The 22748-nt window shown below is 37.7% G+C and overlaps 2 protein-coding genes across 4 annotated transcripts in view; one reads left to right on the plus strand and one right to left on the minus strand.

Annotated features, from left to right (window-relative positions):
- Positions 1–19202, plus strand: part of LOC130914449 (lamin-A-like) — a 71149-nt gene extending 51947 nt beyond the window's left edge. For both annotated transcript variants that reach the window (XM_057833638.1, XM_057833640.1), the window contains exons 8-13: positions 291–576; positions 833–940; positions 2618–2737; positions 7502–7558; positions 10338–10511; positions 15574–19202. In XM_057833638.1, coding sequence (XP_057689621.1) covers positions 291–576; positions 833–940; positions 2618–2737; positions 7502–7558; positions 10338–10511; positions 15574–15609 — 781 coding nt within the window. In that variant the 3' untranslated portion in view covers positions 15610–19202. The remainder of the gene's footprint in view (positions 1–290; positions 577–832; positions 941–2617; positions 2738–7501; positions 7559–10337; positions 10512–15573) is intronic.
- A 163-nt stretch (positions 19203–19365) lies between these two features.
- The window catches only part of pear1 (platelet endothelial aggregation receptor 1), a 50885-nt gene continuing 47502 nt past the window's right edge, over positions 19366–22748 (minus strand). The window contains exon 22 of one of the 2 annotated variants that reach the window (XM_057833637.1): positions 19366–22095. In XM_057833637.1, coding sequence (XP_057689620.1) covers positions 21938–22095 — 158 coding nt within the window. In that variant the 3' untranslated portion in view covers positions 19366–21937. The remainder of the gene's footprint in view (positions 22096–22748) is intronic. The other variant, XM_057833636.1, reaches the window with a different exon arrangement.

Below are 22748 nucleotides of genomic sequence, written 5' to 3' on the forward strand. Positions count from 1 at the left end.
TTTTAAATTTTCAATTTATTATAGTTCCTTAAAAATGTAGTTTTACCTAACAAATCTATTTTCCTCCCCCCAAAAAAACCTAAATTTTAATCATTTTGCAGGGTATTTTCCCCCAAATTTTGACATATTTTCAAACAATATATTGTACACATACAAATCAAGTATTTTTAAATGAAAGTCCATTTTGAATTTTAAAAAAAACTCTCACAAGCTGATTCTTCCCTTCTTGTGAATCTTCTATAAAAAGTTTGATTGTAAACACAGAGAAGAACAGCGCCCTCTTCCCTCAGGTTGCAGCTGTCCCCGAGCCCCACGCCGGGCCGCATGGCGGTGACGCGCACGTCGGGCTCGTCGCACGGCCACTCACGGCTCCTCCTCACCTCCTCCTCGACCGGCCGCTCGTCCTCCAAAAAGCGGCGTCTGAACGACGACGAAAGCGATACGTCCAGCGTGACGGCGGGCGGCACCGTCACCAAGACGCGCGTGGTCCAGCACGCCGCCGCCAGTGGCCGCGTCACCGTGGACGAGGTGGACCAGGACGGCAAGTACGTCAGGCTCAGCAACAAGAGCGACGAGGTGAGCCAGGGGTGTCCAATTTATTTAACGTTCATGCAAAAATGACTTTTTCTATAGACAGCGGTCTCAAACTTGTGGCCCATGGGAAAAAAAAATTCAGTTTTGCCTGAACATATTTTGCAATGGGCTATTAAAAACTATCCATCCATTATCTTCCGCTTAATCCAGGGTCGGGTTGCGGGGTCAGCAGCTTTAGCAGCGTTGCCCAGATTTATGGCAGAGTAAATGTAACATGTTACTACCAATCTCTGCTCAGGACCAATCGCTGGCCGGCTGGCAGTTGAAAAGACAAGTGGGCAGCGGCACCCCCATCATCTACAAGTTCCCCCACAAGTTCACCCTCAAGGCTGGAGCCACAGTCACTGTAAGAGGCGCAAAAACATGTACAGTGGGGCAAATAAGTACTTAGTCAACCAACAATTGTGCAAGTTCTCCCACTTGAAAAGATTAGAGAGGCCTGTAATTGTCAACATGGGTAAACCTCAACCATGAGAAACAATGTGGAAAAAAAACCAACAGAAAATCACATTGTTTGATTTTTAAAGAATTTATTTGCAAATCATGGTGGAAAATAAGTATTTGGTCACCTACAAACAAGCAAGATTTCTGGCTGTCAAAGAGGTCTAACTTCTTCTAACGGGGTCTAACGAGGCTCCACTCGTTACCTGTATTAATGGCACCTGTTTTAACTCATTATCGGTAAAAAAGACACCTGTCCACAACCTCAGTCAGTCACACTCCAAACTCCACTATGGCCAAGACCAAAGAGCTGTCGAAGGACACCAGAGACAAAATCGTAGACCAGCACCAGGCGGGGAAGACTCAATCTGCAATAGGTAAAACGCTTGGTGTAAAGAAATCAACTGTGGGAGCAATTATTAGTAAAGGAAAGACATACTAGACCACTGATAATCTCCCTCGACTTGGGGCTCCATCAATATCTCACCCAGTGGCGTCAAAATGATAACAAGAACGGTGAGCAAAAATCCCAGAACCACACGGGGGGACCTAGTGAATGACCTACAGAGAGCTGGGACCACAGTAACAAAGGCTACTAGCAGTAAAACAATGCGCCGCCAAGGACTCAAATCCTGCTCTGCCAGACGTGTCCCCCTGCTGAAGAAAATACACGTCCAGGCCCGTCTGCGATTCGCTAGAGAGCATTTGGATGATCCAGAGGAGGACTGGGAGAATGTGTTACGTTCAGATGAAACCAAAATAGAGCTTTTTGGTAGAAACACAGGTTCTCGTGTTTGGAGGAGAAAGAATACTGAATTGCATCCGAAGAACACCATACCCACTGTGAAGCATAGCGGTGGAAATATCATGCTTTGGGGCTGTTTTTCTGCAAAGGGACCAGGACGACTGATCTGTGTAAAGGAAAGAATGAATGGGGCCATGTATCGAGAAATTTTGAGTGAAAATCTCTTTCCGTCAGCAAGGGAATTGAAGATGAGACGTGGCTGGGTCTTTCAGCATGACAATGATCCCAAACACACAGCCGGGGCAACAAAGGAGTGGCTTCGTAAGAAGCATTTCATGGTTCTGGAGTGGCCTAGCCAGTCTCCAGATCTCAACTCCATAGAAAATCTGTGGAGGGAGTTGAAAGTCCGTGTTGCTCAACAACAGCCCCCCAAAAAATCACTGCTCTAGAGGAGATCTGCATGGAGGAATGGGCCAAAATACCAGCAACAGTGTCTGAAAAGCTTGTGAAGAGTTAAAGAAAACGTTTGGCCTCCGTTATTGCCAACAAAGGCTACATAACAAAGTAGTGAGATGAACTTTTGGTATTGACCTAATACTTATTTTCCACCATGATTTGCAAATAAATTCTTTAAAAATCAAACAATGTGATTTTCTGTTTTTTTTTTTTCCACATTCTGTCTCTCATGGTTGAGGTTTACCCATGTTGACAATTACAGGCCTCTCTAATATTTTCAAGTGGGAGAACTTTTAGTGTTTGATTAAATACTTATTTGCCCCACTGTATATACTGTATATATATTTTTTCTCTGGCGTGTGAACTGTAACTTTTGTTAAGGTGTGGGCAGCGTCAGGTGGCGGAAGCCACACCCCCCCGACTGACCTAGTGTGGAAGGGTCAGGACTCGTGGGGAACCGGCGACCTCCTCAACACCGTCCTCATCAGTGCCGCCGGAGAGGTCAGAAAAGAAAAAATTCCGCCTCAATTTTTGCATTTTTCTTAATGTCCTTTTTTTTTCAGCGCGAGTCAATGGTACCATTAAAACATGCTAATAAAAAACAACATATGCACACATGAAAATCATGGATGACCCTTGCAATTAATAGTGTTGGCTATGTTTTCAGGATAAAGTTATTAATCCTTACCATTGCATGCCAATATTTGCGGTATGAACAGCAACATTTGTAATCCAGAAGATCTGCAGAGGAGCAGCGCGGAGTGATATCACATCAGCTTTTATCACCCCTGATTTTTTTATGTTGTAGCCAGTAACCAGTTTATATTGTTCCTCGTTCTTCAGAGGGAATTTGTGGAAACTTTGCCCATTTCTTCTGTCTGTTTCCACATCCTCAAAATGCACATTTCGCCATGTTGCTGGCTGTCGGTCAACTCGGCAGACTAATGCTGCATTCAAGGAAGGTGGGAAGTCAGAGTTTCCAACCTCTGATCTGGAAAACATCATTAGTACGTGTTTCCCGAAATTTCCAGGTTCGCGGTGAATCAGTAACAGGCACACTTTTGCTCAATAGACGATGCTTATTGATTAGAAAATGCAGAATAAATGAGATTCATTGATTACAATCCCACAAGAGCAAGCAACAAGTATCAAAAACAAGCATAACAAATGTCAACAATGACGCTAGATTTGAGTTTGTCAACCCCAGAATCCCCGCGCTAGGTTACAGCACAACCAAGTGTCCCCTAGCCAGGCATGAAAATCTCTTCACCTTTCGGCGAAATTCGCCGTTTTGAAGTCAAAAAGGGCGACCTATGTGAATTGCGTAGATCCGAGGAGAAATTCTTTTTGGGAGGAGGGGGGGGGGGTCGGGAGGTTTTATTTAATTATTATTATTATTATCATCATGTGATTAACTTAGTACGTAAACTGAGCACTTAAGAACACAGTCAGCAAATCCTTCTAGATGCTTCGCTGACGAAAACCAATCATCGGTCCAAGCTGCGTTCCATTATTCCAAACGCGCGCACTCCTTACTGTACATGGAGTGCTCGGAGAGCCTTTGGTTGCATTGCAAAGCTGCGGAAAAAAAAGCAGGCCTTATCCACACCGGGGCAGACCAGAGCGCAGCATACACACTTGCCTGTATTTGCCAGCAGATTGAATTTGGTGAGTAATGGTTTCAATCGTTTTCACATTTTGCGATATAAAAAAGTTACTGCCATTCGTTGCAGCTTGCGTTGAACACTGCCAGAGGTAGCCAAATCTCCCATGAAAAAAAATAGCTCCCGTTAAATTGGCGTAAAGCTTGTGTATTTAGCGGTAATATAAACGAAGAAACACACTGTTGAGTCAAATTAAGCGGCAAGGGGGCGCCTCACATCGCTCCCGTCGTCCGCCGGAGACGCGTTATTTTCGGCTTGGATTTGAGCTGACGGCCGGTGTCGGCACAACAGCGGCCCGACGAGTGGTGGGAATGAGTCCTTAAAGCTTTTCAGAAATACAGGGATCCCTCGTTTTTCGCGGTTAATGGGGACCAGAACCCGCCCCCATCTTTTTTGGGTGTGTGTTCAATGTATTCAGATTTTACATTGGGAAAAAAGATACATATATAAGACATGTTTTTTCACTTTTTTCACTAAAGTATCATTTATAAATGGTTTTCAAGGAGGCCCAAACGCAAAACAACATTACTTCAATGGAAAAATTTGTTTCAATCAAGAAAAATAGTTTTCAAATGCTTTTTTTGTCTCAAATTTATTTTGCAATCAAAAACAATTTTTTTTATTGAAGTGACTTTTTTGGGATTAAAAGTATAACTGTATTTTGATTGAAGCAACTTTGTTTTTGATAGAAGTAACTTTGTTTTTTGATTGAATAAGAAAAACATAAATCTACCTCCATCGTTATTGAGAGAGAAAGAAATTAAAGCTTTAAAACTAAAAGCCACCGGGGAGTCAGTTTTTTTTTTTTTTTTTTTTTTTAAATATTTATATTTCATTACATAGACATGCCTCGTAGGGAAAGGATATTGAGGGATAAAAAAAGGAGTTGGATGAGGCTGCTAAAGGCAGTGGATACCTCATCAGCTGGGTGAATAGCAGACCTGGTAAGAACAGGTTTGCAAGGATAGTCGGGTATTAAATACAATTATAAACACAATTACAATGTTATTTTTCTATAAGATTTTATGTCATTGCTTTATTAATCATTAGGTGCTAGAGTTGTTAAGTATGGATAATAATGAAATAATAGTTTTGAGAAAACTGTGCTGTTGGTGGCTCAGTGACCATCTGATGTGATGTGTTCTCAGATGAACAAGTTGAGGAAGGAAGTTTTGATGCAGAGGTTGAAGGAAGAAAAGAGGCAGACTGACTGAGTCACAGCCAGAAAGTGTGGATGACAGTTTTGATTTCTATTCACTGTTGCCCCCTCCCAATTAAAGTATGTCACAGTCGCAGCCAATTATTATCTAAAGCTGGTTAAAATTGAAGTTATGTTGTTTTAAGGTGTATTAAATACTTGTTCATGTGCCCCTTTTGATCTACGAGCACCCGCCCCTCCACCGGTCTCTGCACGGCCCTGCTGAAACACAGTGTGGGTCGACAGAGCTCAATATTTTGTTGGGGTGTACAGTGTACTGGAACATATTTCCTCCACACCCTTCTCACCTTTTTAACCCCTGACCCATTTTCATGCCTGCTAGCAATGAAAATCGCTTACCGTGACTAATGAGTGGGAAGCCAGCAACACTCCGGCAGAGCGGCAAAGGAAGTCCGCCAGGGGTCACGTACGGATCGCCTGGCTTTGTTCCTAAACAACGATGGCACCTGCCTCGATCTTTTGTTTCCTGGCTGTTACGTCAAAGCCGCATTCGGCTGTTTCCAGGCTACATTCGGAAATGTTTGTAATTTTCGATCTATTTTCTATAATTGCTCATGAATGTGATTTATTTTTTTGTTAACTTTAATAATATTTGTTATCTTGCCACATAACTGTTCTATTGATATCTCACCGCCCCTTAGTAATAAAATTCTCTTTAAAATGGCAAAACCCTAACTGGAGGTGAGAGCACACGAGAGCATAATTAAAGACTGCATGATTTTAACGAGATATTATCGCGTACTTACCTCTTTTCAATCCAAAAACTCAATGTAGCATGTATCACCGAACGTCAAGACATTGCTGTGAATGGCCACAGCTGGATTTTGGAGGGATTTCATGGGTGAAACATGGTCATATTATAACAAGGGTCACGATGCAGAAATCGCAGACATCAAGCAGTGCTCGAGATTTTCATTTTTATATATTAACCCTTTTAAATGTTTTTTTTTTGTTTTTTGTTTTTCAATGTTTGAATCGATTATTTAACATCTAACATGTCGGGGAAACTTTTTTTTTTTTCACTTCTGATTAAAGAATGTGGAGGCGAGATACTGAGAATAAAAGGCATCATATGCATAAAGTTAACATAAAAATGTTGGTATGTAACACAATTTATTATATTTAGCCATGAAGCCTAGGACCTAGGCTTTATGATTTAAGCATCTAATGTATCTAATACATCAATATCATCCCACAATAAACAAAAAGATAATGGACAGCATGCTAGTCAGTTAGCCTGCTGTGTCCATAATTCTCGCACTAGCGTTCGACTGCAATGTATGTCTTTTTGTGGCTTTCCGGTAACTGGAGGTGAGAGCATGAGAGAAAATGATTAAAGACAGCATGATTTTAACAAGATATTATCATGTTCTTGTTTCGATCCAAAAACTCCATGTAGCATGTATCACTGAGTGTCAAGGCATGGCTGTGAATGGCCACAGCTGGACTTTGTGGGGATTGTATGTGTAAAACAAGGTAATATAACAAGGGTCGCAATGCAGAATTCACAGACAACAAGGAGTTCAGATTCTTTTTCAAATATTTACCCTTTTGAATGTTTTTTTTTTTTCAATTTTTCTTTGAATCGATTATTTATCATCTAACATATCGGAGAAAATGCAACAGTAATAAAAATACAATCAAGCGATAGTTATGAGGTAGATATCCATGACTTTTTTACAGGCGCCATTTTTTTCATTGTGTTGTAATTTGTTTAAAAGTTTTTTTCTATTTTCAAATGAAACATTAGACATCAATTAATGATTCTAAGCTAAAAATGACAGGATAATATTTCTTTTTATGGCTAGCTTGAAACAAAAATGGTTGCGCGACGTCTGTAAACGGTTTCCAGGGTAAAACGAACAAATTAAAAATAGTTCAGGGGCTTCATGCGCCATGAATCTGCTATGGCAGCATATAGACATATTGTTCTATCAAACACAACAGTTTTTTTTGGCTTAGAATACAGCAGTTTATTTTCAAGAGGAGTGCAAGAACAGAAACTACTTTTTCAGTCTTGTCTGTGTTTTGAATTTACAGTATTTGACTATGTTGGATCTGTTCGTAGATCTGTATCTTTTTTTTTTTTTATTGGCATGCTATAATGGTGCCATTGACTCACGCTAGCTTAGCCACTCCTGAGCCCTGAAACTAACAAATAACCAAAGATTAAGCCTAATGTCAAAAATCCTTAACTTCCGCTTTAGTCTGGTCTTAATTTTTTTCCTCTTATAAAATACAACATTTCTGCCATTTTTGTCTGTTCTAAAAATTCCCCCTTTTTCCTTATAATGTGATTTATTTTTATTTTTATTTTTTTAAATAAAATTGACCATGAAGTATGAAACGACTAAAGGCTGCAATAACTTTTGTGTCCACCAGGAAATGGCGAGCAGAAAAGTGACGCGCACCCTCTTCCAAGAGGACGAAGACGACATGGTAAGGTTAATAGATGATAATAAACTCATAATTAAAAACTTTCACTGAAAATTGAATTTGTCACTGCGAAAGAGCAAATTTGCTGACGCCCTAACACGTCAAATGGATTGGACATCTATTGACGTCAGTGGCAGCCAATGAGTTAATTCGAACATTTATTTCATATTTTTTTTAAAAATATATATGTACAAATGTATTTCATTACCGTAATTTTCAGGCTATAAGCTGCTACTTTTTTCCCCTCATTTTGAATCCTGCGGTTTATAGTCCAGTGCGGCTAATTTGTTGATTTATTTGGGTTAATAGGTAACACTTTAGTTGACAGCAGCATAATAAGACCGTCATAATTGTGACATGACACTATCATGGGCATTACTGAATACTTATGACAGGTGTCATTCAGTGTCATCCGGAAAATTATGTCACCAACTCCCTTTATGTCCAGCTTGGATCTTTTACATCCATTCAAAAAAGATAATTTGCCATATGACACTAAAAGACATCTGTTATAAGCATTCATTATTGCTCATGACAGTGTCATGTAATAATTATGACAGTCTTATGACACCACTGTCATATAAGGTATTACCAAATAGCATAAAACTAGCAATTAATGAAACAACTGGAACAATAAGTAAAGAAATAATGAGCACAGAACATGAATTTTGATCGTTATTTACATCCGTAGTAGTGCAATGCATTCTAGGAAGCATGTTGGACGACAACAATGTTGACTGCAGGTGGCATCAGAGGTTTACTGTCTCCCCCAAGGGAGCAGGGATGGCCAAATGAAACTTCTTGAAGCAATAAAGTGGTTCATTTGGTCTTATGTCAGTCTTTTGATGCTGCTGTCTAATCAAGTGTTGACGGTTAATCTTTTCAGGTAAATGTTTTAATACAGTGAGGACCGCTGCGGCTTATAATCCAGTGCGGCTTATCTATGAACAAATGCCGTTATCGTGTCAAATTTGGTGGTTGGCGGCTTATAGTCCGAAAATTACGGTACTTGAACTCTTTGGCTGCCATAGAAAGCAATAATATCAAAATGTATGAATAAACTCACACCTCGGAAACTTTACTGCGAATTGAAATGAGTTTGTTGCGAGTAGACGTCCAATTTATTTGATGTAGGATGGGTGGCAGCGAAAGAGTGAATATTCACTCACTGCCACCTTCACACTTCAAATGGATTGGACATCTTCTGAAATCAATGGCAGCCAATCATTACACTTCATTTAAACAAAAAAAAGAAAAAAAGATATTTTAAAATATATGTATGTACATATACGTATATACTGTACTGTATATATACTGTGTATATATACAGTATATATATATATATATATATATATAAATTAGGGCTGTCAAAATTATCGCGTTAACGGCAGTAATTCATTTTTTAAATTAATCACGTTAAAATATTTGACGCAATTAACGCAAATGGCCCGCTCAGATTAAAATGACAGAAGTGTAATGTCTGCTTCTTACATTTATTTTTTGTTATTTGGCGCCCTCTGCTGGCGCTTGGGTCCAAATGATTTTATGGGTTTGGGGAGTGAGCATGGTGTAAAGACATCAACAATGGCGAGCTACTAGTTTATTTTTTGATTGAAAATTTTACAAATTTTAATAAAATGAAAACATTAAGAGGGGTTTTAATATAAAATTTATATAACTTGTGCTAACATTTATCTTTTAAGAACTACAAGCCTTTCTATCCATGGATCGCTTTAACATAACAGAATGTTGATATGTTAATGCCATCTGGTTGATTTATTGTTATAATAAACCAATACAATACTTATGTACCGTATGTTGAATGTATATATCCGTCCTGTGTCTTATCTTTCCATTCCAACAATAATTTACAAAAAATATGGCATATTTTATAGATGGTTTAAATTGCGATTAATTACGATTAATTTTTAAGCTGTAATTAACTCGACTAAAAATTTTAATCGTTTGACAGCCCTAATATAAATAAATAGCTTTATCTCTTTGGCTTCTATGGACGGCAATAAAGTAAAAATATATGAATAAACTTACACTTCAGAAACTTTCACTGCTAATTGAGAGGCGTTTGTCGCTAGTAGACGTCCAATTCATTTTAAGTGGGAGGCCTGACAGCGAATGATCAGCTGCCAGCCTTCCATTGGACGTCGACCAGTGACACTCATTTCAATTTAAGACAGAAGCATGAAAATTGCCCCTACCAACATGGCCTTAGAGTGGCAGCCATGTTGGTAGGGGCAAAGTCAATGTATTGACATTCAAGTGAAGTTATTACTAGCTTATTACTTGAAAACATTATTTTATCAATGTTAACCTTTTAAACATTGGCTTCCATTGACGTTAGATGTCCAATCCATTCGAAGAGGGAGGGGTGGCAGCGAATGAATGAATGTTCATTCACTGCTAACCCTCCCACTTAAAATTGGTTGGACGTCTAGTGATACTCATTTCAGTTGACTGCAAAAAGAACACCAATCGCCTCTACCAACATGGTCTCTCAGGGCTGCCATATTGGTAGAGGCGGCAATCCCTTCAAAGTCGATGATTTTACATTCAAATGAACGTCAAATCTTCTGCAATTTACTTTGTGACTGTCATTGACGGCGCTATACATCCAATCCATTTGAAGTGGAAGGGCTGGCCTTCCTCCCACTTCAAATGGATTGGACGTCAACGAGTGATAAACTCATTCAGAGGGATGAAAACAGCCACACGACGTCATCAATGGCACAGTCTTGCTCACGATGTTGCCCCGAACCTTCCGCAGGGAGCCCACAGCACCAGCGGCGAAAACGAGTACAACCTGCGCAGCCGCACGGTCATCTGCGACTCGTGCGGCCAGACGTCGGACCGCGGCTCCTCCCACGGCGGTCATGGCGGCGGCTTAGCCGAAGGCCTCGTGGGACATTCCTTTTTCATGCCTCAAGACCAGCCCAGACAGGTCACTCTCACACACACAAACAACACATTTTTGCATGCAGGTTTTGATTTTAGATGTTTGAAATGTCATATTTTATACATATTGAATATTACACATATTAAGACTATTCCCGCTGAAATTTTTTCACACAAGATGTCGAATTATTATTATTTTTTATAGGGCTTGTCAAAATTATCGCGTTAACGGGTGTTAATTAAATTTTTTAATTAATCACGTTAAAATATTTGATGCATTTAACACACATGCCCCGCTCAAACAGATTAAAATGACAGGAAAGTGTCATTTCCCCTCGTTACTTGTGTTTTTCCACCCTCTGCTGGCGCTTGGGTGCGACTGATTTTATGGGTTTTGGAACCATGAGCATTGTGTGATTATTAACATCAACAATGGCGAGCTACTAGTTTATTTTTTGATTGAAAATTTTACAAACTTTTTTAAAACGAAAACATTAAGAGGGGTTTTAATATAAAATTTCTATAACTTGTACTAACATTTACCTTTTAAGAACTACAAGTCTTTCTATCCATGGATCGCTTTAACAGAATATTAGTAATGTTAATGCCATCTTGTTGATTTATTGTTATAATAAACAAATACATTACTTATGTACAGTATGTTGAATGTATATATCCATCTTGTCTTATCTTTCCATTCCAACAATAATTTACAGAAAAATATGGCATATTTTATAGATGGTTTGAATTGCGATTAATTACGATTAATTAATTTTTAAGCTGTGATTAACTCGATTAAAAATTTTAATCGTTTGACAGCCCTAATGTTTTGTCTAAAGCTAAACGTGAGCAATTAGTAGTCATTAGCGCCCTCTGTAGGGATAGTGTGGAACTGCATGAGAAAAAATATGCTCTCCTTTTCCCAAAAGTCTTTAACAGGATAAGTTTTTTTCATTTCTTTTTAAGGTTTTCTTTAACTTTGGGGGGGAAAAAACCTATTTTATTTATGACTTCCATATCACTTCCTAATTTAAAACGAAATCAATTCAATTTTCAATTCAATTTTATTTGTATAGCCCTCAATCACAACAGGCAACATGATACACAATTAGAAATGAAGCAACAAAGATGAATAGATACAGTTCAAGTCCTGGGTATCCCCTATCCTTAAGACCCTCCATGCCGGCAAGGAAAAACTCCAGAGTCAATTGGGAGAAAAATGAGAAACCTTGGGGAGTACCACAGTCAGGAGAGATCCACTCCCAGGACGGATAGACAGGAACCCCAGAACTGCTAATGGGAATTAGCAAGCGAAGTTATAGTCTGTAAATATACAGTGGAGTAAAGGAGCAAGAACAGGTCCCTCTAGTCAGATGAGACGGGGGTAGCAGCGAGGACGTCTATCCAGCCAGGGGTCCGGACAGTCAGGAGGCTGCAGCTGAAAAATAGCGAATAGGGAAAGGGGACACCGGGTGACTAGTGATGAAGAGACTAGACAACTAGATATTAACATTGGAAAACAGAAATAAAGTAAGACAAGTGGTAGGTAGAGTAAGAAAAGGAGATAGAACTCAGCGGCTGTACTGCCCCCAGCATTATAGCTTCTAGTGCAGCTTAGACTAAACTGTGAGTCTACTCAGACTTCAACTAGCCTAACCATAAGCTTTGTCGAATAGGAACGTTTTTAATCTAATCTTAAATGTGCAGACTGTCTCGGCTTCTTTAATACTAGCTGGAAGCTGATTCCATAAAACAGGGGCTTGGTGGCTAAAGGCTCTAGCTCCGACAGTACTTTTAGAAACCCTGGGAACTACCAGTAGACCTGCATTCTGAGATCGGAGTGTTCTGTTGGGGCGGTATGGAACCAGAGCGTCGGGAGATAAGATGGCCCCAACCCATTAATGGTCTTAAATGTAAGAAGGAGTATTTTAAATTTAATTCTAAACTCGACTGGAAGCCAGTGAAGTGCCTGGAGCACAGGGGTGATGTGTTCTCTTCTATTGGTTCCTGTTAAAAGTCTTGCTGCTGCGTTTTGGACTAGCTGAAGACCTTTTAGAGAGCTTTTAGGACAAGCTGCAAGTAGGGAGTTACAGTAATCCAATCTCGATGTAACGAACGCGTGAATGAATTTTTCTGCATCGCTTTTAGATAAAATATTTCTAATTTTGGCGATGTTGCGCAGGTGAAAGAAAGCCGTTCTACAGGTTTGTTTAATGTGTGCTTTAAACGATAAGTCAGGGTCAAATAAAACTCCTAGGTTTTTAACTGTGGCGCTGGAGGCTACACTTACATTGTCCAGAGTGACTATCTGGGCAGCTAAAGAGTCTCTCACACTTTTCGGGCCTATTATAAGGACTTCTGTCTTTTCAAGGTTAAGTAGAAGATAGTTAGTGCTCATCCAGGTATTTATATCTCGGACGCAGGCGCTTAGTTTTTCTACTTGCCTGACCTGTTCAGGTTTAATTGATAAATACAGTTGTGTGTCGTCAGCGTAACAATGAAAGTTAATGCTATGTTTTCTGATGATATTACCTAGAGGAAGCATATACAGCGTAAACAAGATGGGCCCGAGGACCGATCCTTGTGGCACACCATAACTAACTCTAGAGTACGATGATGATTGCTGGTTTACACTGACAAACTATTAGATAAATATGATTTAAACCAGCAGAGGGCTGCTCCTCTAATGCCTATGTCACATTCTAATCTGGTCGATTGTGTCAAAGGCTGCACTCAGATCCAACAGAACCAGGATCGAGACTAATCCAACGTCAGCGGCAAGTAACAAGTCATTAGTTACTTTAACTAATGCGGTTTCAGTGCTATGATGAGCTCGAAAGCCAGACTGGAAATGTTCAAATAAAATCAACAGGAAGTGCCCCAAAAATGTCCCCAAATCAACCGGTAGTGACCCGATATCAATAGAAAGTAACCCTAAAATGCTCCAAATCAACAATATGTGACCTGATATTGACAGGAAGTGACCCCAAAGTGCCCAAAATCAACAGGAAGTGACCTGATATCAACAGGAAGTGACCGTGAAATGGCCCCAAATCAACCGGAATGACACGATATCAACCAGAAGTTGCCTGATATCAATAGGAAGTGAACGTGAAATGGCGCTAAATCAACAGGAAGTGGCCTGATAACAACAGGGAGTGACCCAGAAATAGCCCCAAATTGACCGGAAGTGACCTGATATAGGCAGGAAGTGATTGTAAAATAGCACCAAATCAAAAGGAAGTTACCAATATAAGCCAGAAGTTGTCCGATATTGACAGGAAGGGAACCCAAAATGCCCCAAATCAACAGGCTATGACCTGATATCAACAGGAAGTGAGCGTTAAATGTCCCCAAATCGACTGGAAGTGACCTGATATCAACAGAAAGTGACCCCAAAATGTCCCCAAATCGACAGGATGTGACAGTGAAATGGCCCCAAATCAACTGGAGTGACCCGATAGCAACCAGAAGTTGCCCGATATAGATAGGAAGTGAACATGAAATGGCCCCAAATCAACAGGAAGTGACCGAGAAATGTCCACAAATCGACCGGAAGTCACCAAATATCAACCCAAAGTGACCTGATATCAACAGAAAGCGATCGTCAAATAGCACCAAATCAACCGGAAGTGACCCAATACCAACCAGAAGTTGCCCAATTGCGACAGGAAGTGACCTCAAAATGCCCCAAATTAACCGGACGTGAGCTGATATCAACAGAAAGTGACTGTGAAAAGGCGCCAAATTGACCTGAAGTGACCTAATATCAACAGGAAGTGACCCGATATCAACCAGAAGTTGCCTGATATCGACAGAAAGTGACCGTGGAATGGCCCAAAATCGACAGGAAGTGACCTGATATCAACCAGAAGTTGCCTGATATCAACAGGAAGTGACCGTGAAATGGCCCCAAATCGACAGGAAGTGACCCGATATCAACCAGAAGTTTCCTGATATTGACAGGAAGTGACTTGATATCAACAGGAAGTGACCCAGAAATGCCCACAAATCGACCGAATGCGACCCGATATCAACCACAAATTGTCCGATATCGACAGGAAGTGACCGTAAAATGGCCCCAAATCGACAGGAAGTGACCCGATATCAACCAGAAGTTGCCTGACATTGACAGGAATTGACTTGATATCAACAGGAAGTGACCCAGAAATGCCCACAAATCGACCGGATGCGACCCGATATCAACCACAAATTGTCCGATATCGACAGGAAGTGACCCCGAAATTCCCCAAGTCAACAGGAAGTGACCGTGAAATGGCCCCAAATCAATAGAAAGTGACCTATTATCAACTGTAAGTGACACAGAAATGCCCCCGAATTGACCGGAAGTGTTCTGTTAACAGAAGGAAATGACCCGATACCAACAGAAATTGACCCCAAACTGACCGGAAATGACCCAATATCAATAGTGAGTTACACCGAAATACCACCAAAGAAAACGGGAAGTAACTTAAGTGTTTACCTACCACAACAAAGCTACCATCCCAATTTATCTTGAAATTGCATTCTGTAGTTTAAAAAAATGCATTTCTCTTTAGAAAATGTTATTAAAAAAAAAAAAAAAAAAAAAAAACATGTATATATATATATTTCTTTTTTAACAAAAACAATTGTGGGTTTTATTTTGAAATCCATACTTACGTAACAACCACCGAGACTGGATTTTAGTGTAAATTTTTTGTAAAACCTTCAACTTTGACACAAAATTTGGAAGAAAAAAAACTTTTTTCATACCATTTTTCTTTTCAAATATTTTTTCTTAGATGCAAGAAACCCCAAATTTTACAGTTACTATTTAGTTCTGCCTGTTTAATTTTGGTGCAATTCCACGTTTAACCACTACAGTAGAAGCTGTTTATTATTTTGAAATCCGTACTTCAGTAAATCAACAGACGGAATTTTACTTTGTGTAAAATTTATTGAAAAGCGTTGACACTAACTGCAAATTATTGACATGCTGAATTTTTACATAATTAAAATAATTAACGTACAATTTGTTGCACAATGCAGTTCTGCCTGTTTATTTCTAATGTAATTCCACTTTCAACCACTGGGTAGCAGCAACTGTTTTCTTTTCTCCCCTTTAGAATCGTGTCAACCCCGAGAACTGTGTTGTCATGTAAAGGCAGATTTGGCGCCACCTCCTGTCACCGCTTGGATGTTTTTGTTTTTTTTCCCGAACTTGCTTGTGTGTAATCCACTTCTGGTATGCTAGCCCTTGCTGCTAACGCTTAAGCGCACTTACTCGGGTTCACGTTGAACTCATTGCCAGCCATTGACGACGATAGACGTCAATGGCAGCCAATGAATTGATGCTGTCAAAGGTCAACACGCACTGATGGTGAGCCCTGTCCCCTATGCACGCAGACATATGCACATGAAAATGAGTCAAAAGTTTATCATTCATCAAGCAAAAAATTTGGGCTACAAGCCTTTCATGTTACAAAAATATGAAAAGTACAAAATTTCGAGGATTTGCTGAAAGTGAATGTTTTTGTTCTTTTTTCAAATCCCGGAACATTCCATACATGCTAGCATGCTAGCCTATGTCGTATTTCAACTTTTCAGGAAGGAGACAAAACAACTGCGTCGTTTCCGAACATTTTCAAACAAATGCACTCATTTATTTTTAAATTTTTCAGGAAAGCTTCATATTCGATAAAATACAAGAAAATAATGGGAAAATGAGAAAAGGTCAAGTGTTTTTCCTTTTTTTTCTATACACGCTAGATAGTATGGTAAAAAAAAATCGTATCAGTTGCCTAATATCGCAACTTTAGCATGACTGTTTGATTAAAAATGTCATGAATAGCTTTGCATGCGCTAACAATGCTAATTTTCATCAGCTTGTCCATTGTTAGCATAATATTATGAACTAAAATGCATTTAAAAACGGCAATAAATTGTCCTAATCATTAGGAAAAGGGTCAAATTTCACAAAATACAATAAAATTTTTAAAAAGTGACAGCCATTTTCTTTCATTTTCAGGGAACTTCCCATACATGCTAGCTAGTATTGTAGCTTTTGTCGTAATTCCAACTTTTTCGGAAACAAAAACAAAAACAATTAACAAAATTAATAATAATAATAATAATAATATTTAATTAAAAATGTCCTGATGCTTAATATCTTTGTATTCCATAACGTTGATGCTAATTTCATCAGCTTGTCCATTGTTAGCATAAATCATAACATGTGTTTATAAACTGCAATAAGTTAAAAAGGTTCAAAGACGACAAAATACAACAAAATAGCAAAAGGTAACTTTTTTTTTAATGGAACTTCGAATACATGCTAGCTAGACATGCTAACATGCTATTTCAACGTTTTGGGAAACAAGAAAAAAAACATTTAAATGGATTGCCTAATATCGTAACTTAATTGAAAATGTCCTGAATAGCTTGTATTCCATAATATCGATGCCAATTTTCATCAGCTTGTCAATTGCTAACATAAAATTTGTTTTAAAGCGGCTATAAATTGTCCTTTTTCAGAATTTTTTTCAGAAAAGGTTCAAAGACGACAAAATACAAGAATAATAAGTAACATTTTGGTTTTCTTTCATGGAACTTTCCATACATGCTAGCTGTACATGCTAACATGCGATTTAAACATTTTGGGAAACAAGGAAAAAAAACTTTGTATTCCATAATATTGATTCAAATTTTCATCAGCCTGTCGATTGCTAGCATAACATGGTATAAAATGCATTTAAAAGCGGCCATAAGTTGTGGAAAAGGTTCAAAGACGACAAAATGAAAAAAGGAGACATTTTTTTAAATAGGACTTCCAATACATGCTAGCCATACATGCTAACATGCTATTACAACTTTTTTTTTTTTTTTAACTATTTAAAAAATAATAAAAATCAAATGTATTGCCTAATATTGTAACTTAAACCAATTTAAAATGTCCTGAATAGCTTTGTAATCGCTAACATTGATGCTAATTATCATCTGCTTATTGTTGGCATAACATCATTAAATGAAATGTGTTTAAAGGTGCCAATAAATTGTCTTAAAACCGAAAAACTTCATATAGGACATAGGCTAACAATGTGCACTTACTTTTCTAAAAGTGCCGCTAAAGATTTATCCTTTGTTTTTAGCATTAGGCTAACTTGGACAATCCTCTGTTTTTCCCAATTTAGTTAAAGTATTTGTCTATTTCGCAGGATTGCAGATTATTAGTCATTGTGCTTTTGTGTACCTTTCAAACATGCTAGCATGTCGTATTTAAACTTTTTCGGATACATTAAAAAAAACCAATTAACAAAAAAAAACAACACATATTAGCCTGTTGTCATAACTTTCAAACTCGGTGTGACACTATTTGATTCAAAATGCATCGCGAACTATCCTTGAATTCGTTAACATTGATGCTAATTTCCATTGGCTTGTCCAAACGTTATTGGCAACAATTCAAGAATTGAAATGTTCAAACGCCGTAATGGTCTTTTTTTTTAACCATTTTTCAAAAAGGATTTAAATACGACAACCATGCTAGTAGGCTAACAAAACGTGCTTTGATTTCTTAAAGCGAAGCTAAAAGTTTGTGTTTTAGCAGCTGGCTATTGAACCATTTAGTTGCAGTCAAACGCTTGTCTAATTTCCCCGGATTGGAAATTATTTTCACCCATTTTTTTTTCTACTTTGGCCTAAGATATGAATTGATGTGTGTCTTTTTTTGTGCTTTATCATGCAACATTGTACTGTAATCCAGCCAATTGTTAGCCAAAGAAAGCCAAGCCTGGCGCTTATTAAAAAATACTTGATGTTTTTTTTTTTTGGTAGTATTTTGCTCCAAAAAGGTGCCTTCTTTCCAGTCATATCCAAAGATTTGTAATCGACACACGAATGCTTGCTGTTTTGAGATTTCCTGTCTTGATGAAAGCCATATTAGTCCATGCTGGAATATTTTTGTGCTTCTTTTCCAAATAAAATTGAGAAAAATATTCTTCCTTGTCTCATTCATGTATTACCTTTTATTGACAAATATACTGATTTCTTGTAGGCACTGTTTGCATTATTCTAACACACTATAATCAATCAGGAAATAGTATCTTTTCTCGTATTTACCGATCGACTGTTTTGTATTACTCTAACACACGCAATATAAAATAAATAGCACTTATACCATAGTTTAAGAAAAACAAGCAGAATATATTTGCTATAGGGCATAAGAGATATATGACGCCTTCTTAGGAGCAAGATTGACCCTGACAAGCCCACGTCTGCACCACCAACTCTCGCAATCAGTTCTTCCGGACAGTCCAGAACAAATGGCGGGACGTCCTGTCCCAACACAAGGAACACCGGAGATTGCCCGATATCCAACTGATAACATAACTGATAAGACTCCAAGAGCCCCTTTGACGCCGAGGTGGCAAAATCCACAAACCTCGTTGCCCTGACAACAGTAACTCCCGAATCCCCTGTCCAATCCACAAACAGACAATAATCCCAAACACACCCTTCTTCCTGCCCACGAACCACCTGACGAGAGCCTTCAACAAGGTTTAACTAAGCGTTGTCATTTTTCTCGGAAAACTTTTATTGAGGTGTGATATGGCGACTTTGGAGCGAGTCTGCCTCCTCGCCTGAGTCAGTTTTGTTTTGCCTTGCCATTTGATCGCTGTTGACCTGAATAAATTGTCAACTTGTTTTCAGTGAGCTTTCTTTTAACCTTTCAAAATGGAGCCAGTATGAAGAGTTTAGACTAAGGTGAATGAGCCGAGTTTGGCCTTTTGGCCGGGATGTTGAGGTCCCGCCAGCCCGTGTCTTGGAGCTGTGCCGGTCCGGCGGTTTAGCTTGCTTAGAATGTGAGCCATAAAAATCTTAATGAATTTGAATTTGATGATAAAATGATCATATTTTTATACATTTTTGCCTGATAATTCTGAATGAAGCCCTTTTTTTTTTTTGTCCAATGTGACATTTATTTTGCATGTGAAGAAAATGTGAAATGGCTTTTTTTTTTTTATTTACAAATATACAAAAAGTAAAGAAAAATGGTTACATCTTGAAAAAATGCAAACACGTACAACAAGACAAAAATATGGAACATTTGTAGTAAATTGACAGCGCAATTCGTTGGGAGTTGCATCTGGAAAAATGCAAATCTAGCTATAATATTTGGCACTGCAGAGCAAACGACAGTTACAAAGTCAGCACATTTACAAAATATTTTTTGTAAATATTTTACAGATGGTAGCTACTTTCTTAAAATAGTGCAGTACATTTTTTTTTCTAATATATAAACAAAGCTATTATTAAAAAATTATTGCATTACTTTTTATCTTTTTAACTTGACATCTACATTTTTGTAGTCCAAATATGAAATAGAAACGCACATTACCCCGGTTATACTTTTCTAAACATAAAATAACGTTGACCCTCACACTTTTATTGTAACATTTTTGAAGTGTAGGTTTAGCTTTTGAAACATTTTTTAAACCTTTGAAGAAAATTTAAACATTTAAATAAAAATGGAAAATCCCCCAAAAATTGGCAATTCTGAAAGTACAAAACACTCATTTAAAAAAATCTGACTGGCAGAAAGTAAACTATTTAAAATAAAAACAAACATATATATAGATACATTCAGAATTTTAAAAAAATGTTGATTTAAATGAAAAGCGTGTCACTGTACTCGTTTAATAAAGTAACTTTTCATAAAACTGCTTTGAAAATATTATTTTCTTGTCATTTTTATTCTACAGCGCCCCTAAAGGGACATCGACAGAAATAAAATTAAACTATCTGGTGCGCACCAGATTGTTTCTAGTAGTGGGCACAAGAAAAAATCTGGTGAACATTAGCATTATTTAGCATTTAAGCAAGCGGACTTTTGCAATGCAAGTTAGCCAATTTTTGTAAACATTAGCATTAAGATTAAGATTGCAGACTTTTGCTAGCCTACGCAGGTTAGCCAATTGCAACAATGCAACAATTGGCTAACTAGCATAGCAAAGTCCGCTAGTTTAATTGCTAAATAATGCTAATCTTTACCAGATAGTTTCTGGTGCGCATCAGATTGCTTAAATTTATTTTTATTTCTGACGATGGCGCCGTAGAATAACGTAATGTTTTTTTTTTTTAAATTAAGCCAATTTAACTCATAGTCAGCAATCCGATTAGACTATGGAGGCTGGCAGCGATCGCTTTTTGTACTAAAGTGCGTCATTTCAAAACTAACGGTGTATTAGGGCCAAACAAAAAAAATAAAGCACTACGAAATTGGTCATTATATTACTTGACGTAAACTATGGATGCAGTACGGTAAATGTAGCTAAATTAGCTGCTTTGTACTTTACGTACCGCTACGTTTAAATCCGCAATATTGAAAGCATCTCTTATTTTAGAATGTCTTTCGTAATGAGGCAATAATCCTTCATCTTTCAGCTCAACTGTATCATAGTAGGATTTATACTAATACTTGGTCAGAGCTCCAAGATATGTGAAGTACATAGCAGCTAAATTAGCTGCACTGTATCAATACATGTTACGACTTTAAACCTGTAACACGACTTTTTTCTTTTTCCATTACTACGACTCTAATCTCGTAATAATACATTTTTTCACGTACTAGTACTACAACCACAACTTTTTTTTTTTATTCTCGTAATATTACGATGTTATTACTTGCTAAATACGTTTTTCTTGCACTAATACTACATCTTTAACGTTGTACTAATGCAACTTTTCTTCTCCCAAAACTACTTTATTCTTGTATTAAGACTTTAATACTTATTACTTACTTTCTTGTACGTAAACTTGTAATGTTACTTTATCCTATTGCTTTTCTCGTACTAATACTACAACTTTAACCGTGTGCTAAAACTATTCTTGTAATACTTTTTTTTAATTAATAATAATAATTAATGTATTACTTTTTCGTAATAATACTTTAATCTTGTACTAAAACTATATAACTTTATTGTCATATTACTTTATCTTTGTACTTTATATTCTCGTACCAATACTAGAACTTTAAGCTTGTACTAATACTTTTTTTTTCTACTAAAACTACTATTACTAAACTATATTCTAGTGATATTACTTTATACTCATACTATTACTACGACTTAAGCTTGTAATCCTATGACTTTTTTTTCCCCTAGTTAAATTTAATTAAAACTACATACTAGTACGAGGTATAACTTTTTTGTTCTTGTACTATTATAATGACTTTATTCTCGTACTAACACTACGACTTTAATTTCGTAGTCTTATATTTTTTCTTTGTTTGCCGCTAATACTCCGTAGTACAAAACTGAAGAAAATCAAACAAACAAAAATACCCAAAAGCCATGCTTCAAACCCTGGCGAAGTCCGTCCATCAAGTCTTAATTTTTTGGGAGCGCCTCGGCGTGGGCGGCGTCACCTTAAACGCCATCGCAGTCCAACAGAGGGCGTACGGCTTGCTTTGGTAGCTCTCAAGGGCGGCGGTCAGTGTGGCGAGGCGTCGGGCGTAGGTAGGGGAGGAGGAGAGGGGGGCCGGCGCAGGGGCGGTAGGTCGTAGTGGCCCGGGATGTGGCTGTTGACTGGCAGGTCGTAGTGGCCGTGGGAGTCCTCTTGTGGGGCGTGGCCTACTGAATGTTGACGCTCTGCAAACAATACCACACCTTGACTCAATAAATAAATCATAACACTCTGTGCTGTTCTATTTATTGTTTCGATTGTAATATTTCTTTAGAATTTTGTTTTAACATTTTTTAAAATTGAAAGTGTATTAATTTTCATCTTATGAATTCAAAAATAACATTGTACAATTGGTCCTGGGTTTTATTTGTTAAAATAAAAAGAATTGAAAATTAAAAATTAACATAAAAAATTGATTTTTTTTTTACCTTGTAAAAAATTTCAAAAATGAATCAGTGCTTAGTTTTCACGTTTGAAAAATTTCTAATCTTTAAAAAAGTTTTTGATTAATCTGAATTTAATATATTTTTCATCAAAAAAAGCATTTACATTGTAAAATATGAGCTTTAAACAAACGTACGGAGTCCCTGAAGAGACATCGAAAGAAAGAAATTTAAGCAATCTGGTGCACACCAGAAACAATGTGGTAAACATTATCATTGTATAGCATTTAAGCTAGCAGACTTTTGCTATGCAAGTTAGCCAATTGTTCTTTGAAGTAAGCGCAACTAAATCCTGTTTTATCACTTTTAGTGCTCCGAAACAGCATAGCATGAGCAATATTTAGTATAATATATATTCTATATATATATATATATATATATATATATATATCTTA

This window comes from Corythoichthys intestinalis, chromosome 4 (assembly GCF_030265065.1).
Source record: "Corythoichthys intestinalis isolate RoL2023-P3 chromosome 4, ASM3026506v1, whole genome shotgun sequence".
In the NCBI taxonomy this organism is placed as follows: domain Eukaryota; kingdom Metazoa; phylum Chordata; class Actinopteri; order Syngnathiformes; family Syngnathidae; genus Corythoichthys; species Corythoichthys intestinalis.